The sequence below is a fragment of the Mastigoproctus giganteus genome, chromosome 5, assembly GCF_048544385.1.
Source record: "Mastigoproctus giganteus isolate SK-2022 chromosome 5, ASM4854438v1, whole genome shotgun sequence".
NCBI lineage: Eukaryota > Metazoa > Arthropoda > Arachnida > Uropygi > Thelyphonidae > Mastigoproctus > Mastigoproctus giganteus.
Window position 1 is genome coordinate 33,516,009 of NC_143579.1, and position 13,686 is coordinate 33,529,694.

General features: G+C 39.9%; 1 protein-coding gene across 4 annotated transcripts in view; it reads left to right on the plus strand.

Annotated features, from left to right (window-relative positions):
* The window catches only part of Dis3l2 (Dis3 like 3'-5' exoribonuclease 2), a 440,068-nt gene that overhangs the window by 108,800 nt on the left and 317,582 nt on the right, over positions 1 to 13,686 (plus strand). For 3 of the 4 annotated variants that reach the window (XM_090373977.1, XM_090373976.1, XM_090373978.1), the window contains exon 5: positions 5,748 to 5,810. In XM_090373977.1, the coding sequence (XP_090230103.1) occupies positions 5,748 to 5,810 (63 nt within the window). Of the gene's footprint in view, positions 1 to 5,747; positions 5,811 to 13,686 lie in introns of those variants that run through there. The other variant, XM_090373979.1, reaches the window with a different exon arrangement.

The following is a 13,686-nucleotide window of genomic DNA, read 5'->3' on the forward strand; positions in this document are numbered from 1 at the left end:
AGTTCACTGCAGTTATTTTTAGGACATCAAGAACAGTGTTGGGATTGTCACTGAAGTGAAATATTTAGGAGTGACAATTGTTTGCAAGCTAAATTTCTCTGCACATCTTTCTTATTTATCTAGTTTTAAGAAGTTCACTGCAGCTATTTTTAGGACATCGAGAACGGTGTTGGGACTGTCGAGAAAAACTTTGAAGTTATACTATTTTGCAGTCTTCCTCACTGTGGTTGCTACTGGTGCATGATACCATAGGGCGGTAATTGTCAGATTTTGACTAAAACTCATGTCATTGCAAAGGACAATGCTGTTTGCTGTTCTGCATGTTTGTTTAACAGTATCGACTGCTGCTTTGCAGGTATTGCCATTGGACTTTTACTTAGTATTTCGAAGGCTATGCTTTCATATCCGTAAACAGGTTACAATTGCATTTATGGGGATTGAAATTGACACACAACAAGATGCTAAGAGAGTGAAACAAAGATGTTGGAATGAGTTGGCGAAGAAATGGCAAGACAGATGGGATACATCCGAAGCTGGATTAGTGACTAAGGAATTTATTCTTCGGATTTCTTATTTAATGGAAACAAGAACAAACAAGTGGTTCTCTATGAGCATGTTGGCACAACCCTGTCAACCTTTGTATTGTCAGAAAACTTGGATATTGATGATGGTATCTAGAAAAGTTGAGCAGATGGTCTGAGAGGTGGCAAATGAAGTTTAACATTGACAAATGTAAAGTAATACATATGGGTAGCAGAAACCCCAGAGTAACCTATCAACTCTGTGGTACTACACTGACAGTGGTAGAGAATGAAAAGGACCTGGGGCTAATTGTGCAGGCAGATATGAAGTTTCCTGAGCAGTACAGACAGTCTGCAAGAGTAGCTCATAGTGTCTTATTATTTATTATTATTATTAGCCATATAGTACAAGGAAGCCTAAGGCTTATGTTGCACCAGCCAAAAGTAAAAAAAAAAAAGAAAGTTACCCTGAGAGAGAGAGAGAGAAATAAAAGGGAATCACCAAGAAAGAGAAAGAGAAAAATGATGATATCCAGCTGAGGACCCTGGGTTATGCCAAGCCCATGCTCACCAGATGTGAGCCCCCTGGGGTTAAATTGTCAATGATATACAGGAATTTTTCTAGCAGGGATAAGGAGGTGATTATCGCCTTGTATAAGGCAATAGTCAGGCCACACTTAAGTATTGTATAGAGGTGTGGAGGCCTAATTTTAAGAAGGATGTAGAGCTGTTGGAACGAGTTCAGAGAAAGGCAACAAGATTAGCGAATGGAACGAAGGGTTGCTCTTACCAAGAAAGATTTAAGTTTTGCAGATTACAGTCTGGAGACTAGGCACGTGCAAGGTGATCTGATTGAGGTGTATAAAGCCTTAAATGGTTTGAGCATGCTCAGTGCTGATGGGATTCTTCTTCTTGCTCAGAATAATTGCCTGAGAGGGAATAAATTTAAATTGAGGAAAGACAGTTGTAGGAGAGATGTGCAGAAGTTTGCCTTTAGCCAGCAGGTAGTTGATTGGTGGAACAGACTTCCATCTTATGTTGTTGAGGTTGATAGCCTAAATAAATTTAAGGCTGACCTGGACAGTTATTTGGAACGAACGGAGGGGTGAAATGGGAGTGGGTTTTTTTTTTTTTTTTTTCTGGCTGATGCTGCATAAGCTTGCTTTCTTGCATCATATGCCTCTACTAATGCTCAGCTTTTATATTCTTACAGGACATGGTTCATTAAATGATAAACGGTTTAAATTCGGCCAGAGCAATACTCCTCTTTGTTTCCGTGAGAGGCCGAGAGTTGATTAGTTTTAATTACAATTTCTATATGTTATCTGATACTACACAACTTAATAAGGTGTTATACACTGAGTGATCACTGAATTATGACCACCCCTATGAAAACTGAATGTGACCCGTTGACCACATGAGGTACGATAGTGTGCAGTTAGTCAACCTACGTAGCATAGATAAGGTGTCAGTGGTTCAGTAGGTAGTAAAATTCTGAGCGTGATGGGTAAAAGGAAGAATTTATTGGACTTTGATAAAGGACAGATTGTGGGAGCTCGATTTCCCAAACGGCTGAACTGGTGAGGTGTTTGAGAGCTGCTGTTGTTAAAGCGTACCAGGACTGGTGTCAAAATGGTCAAACAAAGACCCAACAGCAAAACTGCAAAGGTCCGCAAAAGGCTGGTGTTGGAGGTGAGCACCGGGTCTGACGACTCGTACAGGTGAACAGGCACAGCACTGTTTAAGAGTTAGCTACCCAATACAACATGGGCCAACCCGGAACAATATCTGGCATGACCATGCGTTCCGCACTCACACGTATGGGCTATACCAGCAGATGACTCCTACGGCATTCTCTCCTAACCAAGGTTCATCGGCGTAAAAGACTCACTGGTGCAAAGAGCAGGGCAAGTTGGACATTAGAAGACTGGAAGAAGGTGTGCTGGTCGGATGAGTCACGTTATTTACTGCACACCGTGGATGGATTTGGCATCAACAACACGAGGCTCTTCATTCATCATACATGGTATCAAAAGTGTAGGCCAGTGGAGACGGTTGTATGGTATAGGGCATGTTTCACTGGTAGGACCTTGGACTCCTGGTGCATGTGGAACAATGTATCACTGGTCTCCGCTATCGTCAACTGCTTGCTGACTGTGTACACCCACCCTGCTATGTTACACTTTTTCCCGAATGACGATGGTGTCTTCCAAGATGACAATGCGCCGAGCCACCAGGCACTTGATGTGTAGGAGTGGTTTGAGGACTCCCCCGATATCAATCCCATAGAGTACTTGTGGGACACTATGGAAAGGCATATCAGGTGTCTGGATACACCAATCACCTCCATACCTGCATTGCTGACCCATTACACACAGCTTGGTTGGCCATACCTCCCGAACGCTTCTGACATCTTGTTGAATCAATGGCACGTTGGGTAGCTGCTGTACTGAGGGCAAAAGGAGGATCTATGAAGAATTAGGTAGATGGTCATAATTCAGTGATCATTCAGTGTATAAAGCACAGTTTAGGTTTAATGGCACTTGATGTAATGATTGTTACGTAGCATGCTACATATAATTAAAAAGTCAGCAGTGTATAGAATTTTATCATTAATTGTGGAAAAGAATTAAAATGTTTTTCACACTTTTATGAGTAGTTTTATTCTGCCATTAAAAAAAATCACCATATAGAGCAAAAATAGTGACAAGTGCTGATTAAGTGTAGGAATTATGTCATTAGATGATGGTACTTGATCAGGTTATGGTTGCATACTGGCAGCTGTGAAAATTGCAGTGTACCTAACTGCACGAAGAAGGGAGCTATAAAGTGCTATTTCATACCTGTTAAAAAAAATGTCGGACATGGTGATGGATGTTTTGCTGAAAAGACCACGAAACGAAACTTAGTACAACAGTAAACTCTACATGATGCTGTATATGACATGAAAAGTTAAGGACCACAGTATGCAGTAAGAGACCTCAGTTCCTGTTTGAGGGAATGATTTTTCTGAATGACAATTGAATGTCTTTCCGTATTGCTGAATCAATGAAAAACATTTTGCATGATGGAAATCCAGTCTCACCTAGCATATAGCTCTGACTTGGCTCAGTCAACCAGCAAAGGTTCAGTTACATTGCAGAACACAAATTTCTGTTACAGAGGCATAAACAGTCAACTTTTGCATTGGGATAAGTAACTATGGTACCTTGAAGATTGAAAATTGAAGATACCTTAAAGATTGAAATAATAAGAACTCTTATACCTCACGAAAATAAATTAATAATTTTTATTGAGTAACACCTCAATATATACATTTAACAACTAGAAGGCTAGGTTTTTAGACATGCTGTATCTCATCTTGTGGCCTGTTGAGAAAGAATTAATATTGAAAACATGAGGAAACTAGAAATGTTGATAAGATGGTATGTTAATATTAAATGAAAGAAATATACAGACTGATAAATGGAAACAGTTTTTAGCCTGGATAAACACAAGTCAGTGTTTTTTTTTTTTTTTTTTTTGTTTAATTTAATGGAATTTATAAATGCTAGTCTAACTTAGAATTAATTACGAAAAATTTTATTTTGTTTCTCAGAGCAAGACTGGAGTTACAATTAATAAGCTTTCGGCTGGGAGGCAGCCTTCTTCAGATTGAATACATGAATGGCAGTTGGAATAGAGATGTGCACTGCCAGGATGGTGCGTGAGGCGCGTGGTTAATTGTTTGTTGATGTTTGCGGCTGTGACATATGGTGGTGACGTGGCCAGCGTTTGTCTATGGATAGAATTACTGCCTCTGTGATGGGGTTAACTTGGCAACCACTGTGCCTGTTCAAAGAGGCATCCGAGCATTTTACATTTAACGATTCCAACCAGGTGCGCTTTAGGTAATGGTGGGACCTGTCCACAACCACGACATCGCGGTGTGGGTCGATGTTGTGGCGGGTTGTCCAGACATGCTCGGCGATAGCTGAATGTTCTACATCTGCCAAACGGATCGCCCTTTTATGTTCTGAGAGACGTTTCTCGAGTCAACGTCCAGTCTCTCCAAAGTAGCAGCTGGTGCAGTCATGGCAAGAGATGCGATAGACCAAACCGCTCTGTAGAAGAGTGGGGATGGGTGTTTTTACGTTGGAGATAAGAGAACGCAGTTTCTTACCTGGGAGTTGGACGCATTTTATCCCATATGATGTTAAGATTCTACCGATCTGTTTGACAGGTTGGGGTAGTATGGGATAAATGTCCCGTGCCTGTAGATCACACTTGTCAAGGACGTCGATGGGATAGTCACACTTCGTAAGGTCTACTTTGAGTCTGGTGATCTCTTTGTGTCTCTCATCTGCGGAGCTGGAGTGTGTCCAGGCGCGAGTTAGCAAGGTTCGGGCAGTGGAGAGGAGGTGGCCCCGCGTTAGAGGGAATTTTGATGACTAAACAACAACTAACAACTAATTTAGACAACAACTGTAAACTTAGTACATCAAATCAGAAGTTGTTTTAGAGAATTAACATAGTTGTCCTAATCTTACCTGATTGTGGAGAGCTTATAGTTGCAGGAGATTCACTGAAAAAGCTAGACCCTTCAGCAGATCTCCCACAATAAGGTAAGATTATTTTTACAACTGTGTTAATTCTTTAAAACAATTTTTTATTTGATGTACTACTGCTTTGTTGTTGTTGTCTAAGTTCTCTCTAACAAGTCTAGATGCAGATTTAGTAGTATTTAGATGATTAATTCCAAGTTAGATCTGCAGTTATTAATTCCATAAAATTAGGCTAGAAAAAATTTATCAGTTTGACTTGAGGAAACAATTAAAATTTTTATCCTGGCTATTTCTGTTTCCATTTATCAGGGCATATATTTTTTCATATTATCTTTAATATACTCATTCAGTGATATCATTAACATTAATAATTATTCATTCTTTCTTGATTATTGCAGACCTGATGACAGGACATAGTGTTCTAATGTATTAAGTTCTCTAATGTATTAAGATTATGTATTGAGGTGTTTAATAAAATAAAAGTATTTTTAATCTTTAAAGTGGTAAACCATGTAATGCTCTTGTTCCAACTTATAATATAACCATGTTGTGATGTACTGTGCTATTATGGTTAAGCAATATATATTTGGAAAATATAAATAAATTATATATTTGGTTATCTAGTATTCCATTTTTATATTTAAGATTTGTAGATAATTTTAATAAATTATATATTTTCTAGTTTGAAGCCTATATGCCTCTCTGTGAAGTACAGCAAGGTTTGAAGAAAGGAGAACTGATAGAGGTGAACTTATTCTTTATCCATTTTGCAGTTATGAAAGCTTTTAAACTGTAAATCCCATATTCCTTTTATTATAAAATGAATCAAATATATTTAAGGAAAGATCACAAATTTCAAGCATTCTCAAGAAAATAAACATCGACATAACTGAAATTTTCATAATTCTTGATGTGTACTTGATTACCAACAGGTTGAAGAAATTGTAAATTAATTTTTAATATCTTAATTGTCCTTTACTTCTGTTGTTAACTTATCTTTTTTCCTATAGGTTAAAATCCCTTTGCTAACCTACTTTGATATACATTCTTAATAATGTTAAAAAATAGTGATATTTTTAATGTTATTATCTTGGAATTGGCATCAGAATTAAGAAGAAATACAAATACATACTTATCACAAATTTTCTATTCATCACAATGACTATATGGACTAGTTTCATCTGATATAAAAGTTTCAGTAAGTGAGCAGCCATGTGACTGAAGTCACCAGGAAATAATGTGGCTATTTCACGTGTCGAACATGGAATTAAGACTAGTATCTCAAGGACCCATTGTATTTGGTCCATTTTTATTGATTACTTTGTGCAGTTTTCCAATTATTATTATTATTTTTTTACCCATACTGTAAATATTGCAGTGCCCTGGTTATTTATCTAATTTTAAATTACTTCCCATTATAATGGAATTTTTGTGAGTTCCAAATGACATTTATTCCATTGTAAAGAACTACCACATACCTGCACTTTGACTTTCAGTAACAGCTGGTTGTAACTGCCTTGTTCATTTTTCCTTCTGTAGTCTGTAATGCGGCGCCTCCGTAGCCAGGTGGTCAGGAGCAGCAGTGCGTCGCACACGCTTCTTGATTAGATCGGGGTTCGAACCTGTGACTACCAAATACGGAGGATGCGGAAAGGTCAGGGAATGACCACCGCATATTCTCAGAGCAATATGGCCTTAGTTGCTAATGCTCCTAATGATGCAAAGATAAAATCAATACCTGGCATGGACAATCCCACACGAACCAAGTTTGAAAAACTTATATAGAGCACATCCAAATGCCAGCAAACCAACAGGCATATATTTAAGAGACCTAATCCAGCAGCATAATTTAAATCTCAACCAAACCATAAAAATATCATATCTAGACTATAAAATTACAATCCGAAATAGTGGTGAAAAACAGTGGCAACGAAAATGGCAGGAGCGAGCCAGTAACAAATTATTTCAAATGAAACCACTGTTACAACAATGGAAAACCAGTACATGACCTAATAGACAAGAAGAAGTTATACTAATACTTATAACTAAGAAGAAAAACTTATAACTAAGAAGACAGAGAGTGGTAATCAATAGACACTGCTCATCGTGGACTAATGTTATTAGTGGAGTCCCTCAGGGCTCAGTGTTGGGTCCATTATTGTTTTCTGTATTTATAAATGATATTGATGATGGTATATCAAGCTTAATGTCCAAGTTTGCAGACGATACAAAGGTTGGCAGGGTTGTCAAGGACACTACTGACACTATGCTGCTGCAACAGGATCTGGAAAGGTTGAGCAGATGGGCTGAGAGGTGGCAAATGAAGTTTAACATTAACAAATGTAAAGTACTACACATGGGAAACAGCAACCCCAGAGCAACGTATCAACTCTGTGGTACTACACTGACAGTGGTAGAGAATGAAAGGGACTTGGGGGTAGCTGTGCAGGCAGATATGAAGTTCTCTGAGCAGTGCAGACGGGCTGCAAGAGTAGCTCATGGAGTATTGTCAATGATATACAGGAATTTTTCCAGCAGGGATAAGGAGGTGATTATTCCATTGTATAAGGCAATGGTCAGGCCACACCTAGAGTACTGTATACAGGTCTGGAGGCCTCATTTCAAGAAGGATGTAGAGCTGCTGGAACGAGTACAGAGAGGGGCAACAAGATTAGTGAATGGAACAAAGGGGTGCTCTTACGAAGAAAGGCTTAAGTTTTGCAAATTACAGTGTCTGGAGACTAGGCACCAGCGAGGTGATCTGATAGAGGTGTATAAAGCCTTGAATGGTTTAAGCATGCTCAATGCTGATGGGATTCTTCCTCTAGCTCAGAAAAATCACCTGAGAGGGCATAAATTCAAATTGAGGAAAGACAGATGTAGGATAGACGTGCGGAAATTTGCCTTTAGCCAGCGGGTGGTTGGTTGGTGGAACAGACTTCCATCCCTTGTGGTGGAGGTTGATAGCCTAAATAAGTTTAAGGCTCAGCTGGACAGGTATTTTGAACGAACAGAGGGGTGAAGTGGAAGTGGGGTTTGTTTTTTTTTTTTTTTTTTTTTTTTTTGGCTGATGCTGCATAAGCTTGCTTTCTTGCATCAAATGCCTCTACTAATGCTAATGCTAATCAGATTAAGAATAGGACACACCAATATTACCCACTTCTACCTGCTCCAGGCTAAATCTTCACCTCAGTGCTCTGACTGTCAAACAATACTGACAGTCCAATATATCCTACTTGACTGCTCTAACTTTACACAAGAACGTCAAATTACATTTAAATCCTTAAAAGCAACTACTTCATTACAAGCAATATTAACATATATAGTCCTAAGAAATATAGACCCAATATATCAGAAGTTTTTCACTTATAAATTGTTATAATTTAATATAATCATAACAAAAGACATCAGATAATGACCCATAAAACATAAGTTTTGGTGCACTATAGCCATAGAAACTGATGCGCCAGAAAAATACCCAAAACAGCCAAGAGAAGAGCAACAAGAGTAGTGAGGGGAACAAAGGGGTTCTTTTACCAAGAAAGGCTTAAGTTCTTCAAATTGTAGTGTCTGGAGACTAGGCACCTGCGAGGTGATCCGATAAGTATAAGGCCTTGAATGGGAGCAGGCTCAATGCTAATGGGATTCTTTCTCTTAGTAATGAATGGGCCTGGAGTACTGGGGTCCATAGTTTAATATACACGTAAGTTAGTTATAAACCTGTTATACAAATATATTAACAAAAAATCAGTAGCTTTCGGGACGCGTGTCCCTTTGTCAACTGACAAATTAAATACAAAATTAAATACAATACAACGAGCTGAGTGAGGCGCGTTAATCATGCATCATTGTTGTTGCGCAGACGTGTGCTGCTTTCTACGCCACTGATCATCCAGCAATAAAACGGTTGTCTCCAGGATGGGATGTAGACGTATGCCTTTCTGGCGATTTAATGCCTTTGGATTGTTTACTATGTTGAGTGACTCTAGCCATAGGCGGTGGCGAGAGTGCCGTGAGTGGTCTACTATTTCAAAGTCGCGTTTGGGGTCAAGATCGTGGTTGGTGGCCCAAAAATGTTCCGTGACCGCGGACTGGTCAGTTTCGGTAAGCCGGATTGCTCTGTCGTGTTCCGTGAGGCGATCCTGGAGACGCCTTGATGTTTCTCCGATGTAGCAACTGTCACAGTCTCTACAGGTGATGCGATATACCACATTGCTGCGTAAGAGAGGTGTGACAGGGGTCTTCACGCTGGAGACAAGTGAACGTAGGTTCCTGCAGGGTAATTGCACGCATTTGATGTTGTGACTTCTAAGGACCTTTGAGATCCGTCTTGACATGCCTGGATAATAGGGAATGTAGGCGGACGATATACCGACTTGGTTCGGTGGTCTTGGGTTGGATGTGAGTTCTTCTGCCTATAATAGGCATCTGCTTAGTACATGGGATGGATAACCACATTTGGTTGGCCCCGGGTGCCAAGCGATTGTGACTGAGCGATTTCTCTGTGCTTTCACTGCGACTCTCAAAAGGTGAATTCTAGTTCTCTTTTACGTTCTTCTCCTTAATAAATCCTTTTATTTAATTGCAGCTCTTTTTTCAAAAGTACTGATCGAGAGCAAGAAAGGAAAGTAACCTTTCTTTTTTCATATTTAATAGACTAATCACTACTAACTTCGCTTGGTCACACCAGGCACTGCTCCTCCCTCCCCGTGGCGGGGCCGGTAACCTTGGCAGAAAAGTTCATCTGCCAGGGGCTAAGAGGAGCCAACATGGAAAAAAATGTTTCCAACTATAGAGTCGACAAGCTGTCGGCCAGATACTGAACATAAACATGATTCGTCACAAGCAAAGAGGTTGAAAACAAATCCCTCGGTGACAGACTTACCAGCATTTTTAATAATGCACTCACTATCAGAAAAGCCTCTCAGTAAGCTATCCCCTTTTCTAATCCAAAAACATCTGGAAAGTATTGCAGGGTCTCCCAAGACGGTTAAGAGACTGCAATCAGGGGATTTAATTGTTGAAACTCTAAACCACAGACGTTCTGAAAAACTACTAAAAATGACAAATTTTGCTGGTATTCCAGTTAACGTAACTCCACATGCAACTCTAAATACATCAAAGGGTGTAATATCTAGTTGGGACCTGATGAATGTGACGGAGGAAGAAATTAAAGAAGAACTTAAGGAACAAAATGTAATTGCTGTAAAAAGAATTATGGTCAAAAGAGACAATATTCTGATACCCACCAGAAATATAATTCTCACCTTTAACAGTCCAAATCTGCCCTCATCAATAAAAACAGGATATCTTCTTTGCCGCACTCGTCCTTTTATACCCAATCCGTTGAGATGTTATAAATGCCAAAAGTATGGCCACTCTCAAACGACATGCACAAGCAACCCAGTTTGTCCCAACTGTGGATCCTCTGATCACATTCAAAGTGATTGTTCAGTGAAAGAAATGATCTGTCCCAACTGCAAAGGCAACCATCCGGCCTACTCTAAGACATGTGAGAGATGGAAAACAGAGAAAAAAATTGTGCAATATAAAGTTGAAAATAAAGTTAGTTATCAGGAAGCAAGAAAATTAGTTGCACCCAGTATACATAACCGTACCTATGCCAGCATCGCAAAAAAATATCAGACAATAGCCACGCAAACTGATGTTACCATTCCACATAACATATCAATCTCCGACTGGGCTCGAGCTGTCCTCTCTCAGCAAGAGTCCAATACCCTGAAGCACTCAGACCAAGCCAGTAATACGCCTCTTAAGATTCCAGCAAAATCTCCTCCTCCACCAGTGATTGCTACTACTTCAAATAATGCTAATTCATCTACAAAAAAGATTATTCAGGACACATCGATGCCTTCAGAGCATTCATCCAAACAGGAAGATCCGGTTCTGGAAATATTTGTAGAAGAAGAAGATATGGACACAGGTCGCCCTACATTTCCAAAAAGAGACAAACCAAAGCCAGAACGCCATAAGACAGCCACGTCAGGTACAGCTTCTTCTTCTAAATTCAAGTAATGCCTAACATCTTGCAATGGAATTGCAGAGGCTTTCGTGGCAACATTGACGACATTCATTACTTAATTAACCGCTACTCTCCAGTTGGTTTCTGCCTGCAAGAAACCTATTTAACCCCTCAAATTTCCATTTCCATAAAAAACTACTCAGTCTATCGATTAGATCGAAATACTTCCAATTCTGCTCGTGGTGGTGTAGCTATTTTAATTAACACAAGGATTCCAGCTAGGCAAATCACGCTCCAAACCCAAATCGAAGCTGTCGCTGTGCGTCTGATTACTCAGACTGCTTTAACTCTAGTCTCAGTTTATCTCCCACCAAATCATACTTACTTACTCTTATAATGATCTTAAGGAACTTTTATTACAGCTACCCTCCCCTATCTGCCTGCTAGGGGATTTCAATGGCCAACACCCTTTATGGGGATCAACTAAATTAGACAGACGCGGCCGACTGATCGAAACTTTACTGGAAAAACAAAACCTCACTCTTCTTAACAGTGGTTTGCACACCCATATACAGTTACCTAATGGACAGACTTCTGCCATTGACCTATCGATTTGCTCCCCGATACTGTTTTCAGTCATGCAATGGTCTGCTCTGTATAATCCCATGGGCAGCGATCATTTTCCAATTGTTTGTAATCTGATGACTACTCAACCACCATTAGATGAACCCTGCAGGAAATGGAAATTCTCTAAAGCTAATTGGGACAAATTTCAGTCAGCAATCACATTGGACAAAAAAATTATACAACTACATCCCATAGATGAAGTTACCGACTATATCACTTCCTGCCTTTTATTTGCAGCTAAAAGCTCAATTCCAATATCAAATTCCAAGACTCGACGCCATTTCAACTGTTGGTGGAATGAGGAATGCACAAAAGCGAAGAAAGAACAAAATAAAGCATGGAATTTATTTCGTCGAACTCCAACTACAGTTAATCTTATTATCTACAAGAAACTAAAGGCAAAAGCTCGTCTCATTCAAAGACAAGCCAAGAAAGATTCTTGGACTCGGTTTGCATCGACTATCAATAGAAACACGAACCCTCGATTAATATGGAAGAAAATTAGGCAGCTTTCCGGGAAGTTTCCAACTGTTCCTTCCCCAATTCTCTCCTGCAATGGTCTAGACGTCTCTGCTCCTCTGGATATAGCAAATGCCTTAGGCAAAACTTTTGCTCACGTCTCAGCTGTTTCCACCTACTCTCCGGAATTTCAGAAAACCAAGAGCACCACAGAACAGAGACACATCAACTTTCGAACTTCACTGCTACTTCCATATAACCAGCCACTCCAAAAATGTGAACTTATGCAAGCCATCAGAACAACACGCAACAGTGCCGCTGGGCCAGATGGGATATATTATGTTATGTTACAGCACCTTGATGAGGAAAACTTACAAATGCTGCTAGCCTTTTTTAACCGAATCTTCCTGGGAAATGTTTATCCCACTTCTTGGCACCATGCTACAGTTCTGGCCTTTTTGAAACCTGGAAAAGACCCCTCCAATCCTAATAGTTACAGACCAATATCTCTGTCCAGTTGCCTCGGTAAAATTCTTGAAAAAATGATCCACAGTCGACTCACTTGGATCATTGAAAGCGAACATCTACTAAGTAATAGTCAGCATGGCTTTCGCCAAAACAGGTCCTCCTTTGATCTGATGATCAAGGCTTAATCCGAAATTCACAATGCCTTTGTTAAAAACGAACACCTAGTTATGGTCTCCATAGATATAGAGAAGGCATTCGATACTACCTGGCGTTATGGAATTCTCCGTGACCTCCATAATCATGGTCTCTGTGGCAACCTGCCTATATTCATTAAGAACTTCCTCAAGAGCAGATCTTTCCAGGTGCGATATCAAAATTCCCTTTCTACTACATTCTTGCAAGAAGAAGGAGTACCACAAGGGTCAGTTTTGAGTGCAACCCTGTTTGCCCCCAGAATTGATTCTATCACAAAAGAACTTCCAAATACTGTAGAGGCGTACCTTTACGCTGACGATCTCTCTCTTTCTTGCCATTCACAGAATATGATATCTATTGAAAGGCAAATGCAGATGTCTCTCAATAAAGTACAAAAGTGGGCTGAGCGCAATGGATATCGTCTTTCCCAACAAAAAACAGTTGCGATCCACTTTTGCAATCAACGCAAACTGCATACGGATCCTGAACTTCGGATATCAAATACCACCATTCCGATTGCTAGCAATATCAGATTCTTGGGACTAATCCTGGACAGTAAGCTGAACTTCTTTGAGCATGTTAAATTATTACGTACTACCAGTCTCAAAAAGATCAACATGCTAAGAGCTTTATCTGCCCATTCTTGGGGAGCAGACCATACAACTTTGCTGCTCTTATATAGAGCATCAATCAGATCCCGTTTAGATTATGGTGCTCCAGTTTATGATTCTGCCCGAAGGAGTGTACTACGCTGGCTGGATCCTATTCAACATAATGCACTGCGGATTGCAATTGGTGCGTATAGGACATCTCCAACTCATAGCCTATACATTGAAGCTCATGAGCCCCCTCTGCATCTCCGCAGAAAAATGCTGTTACTCAAATATGC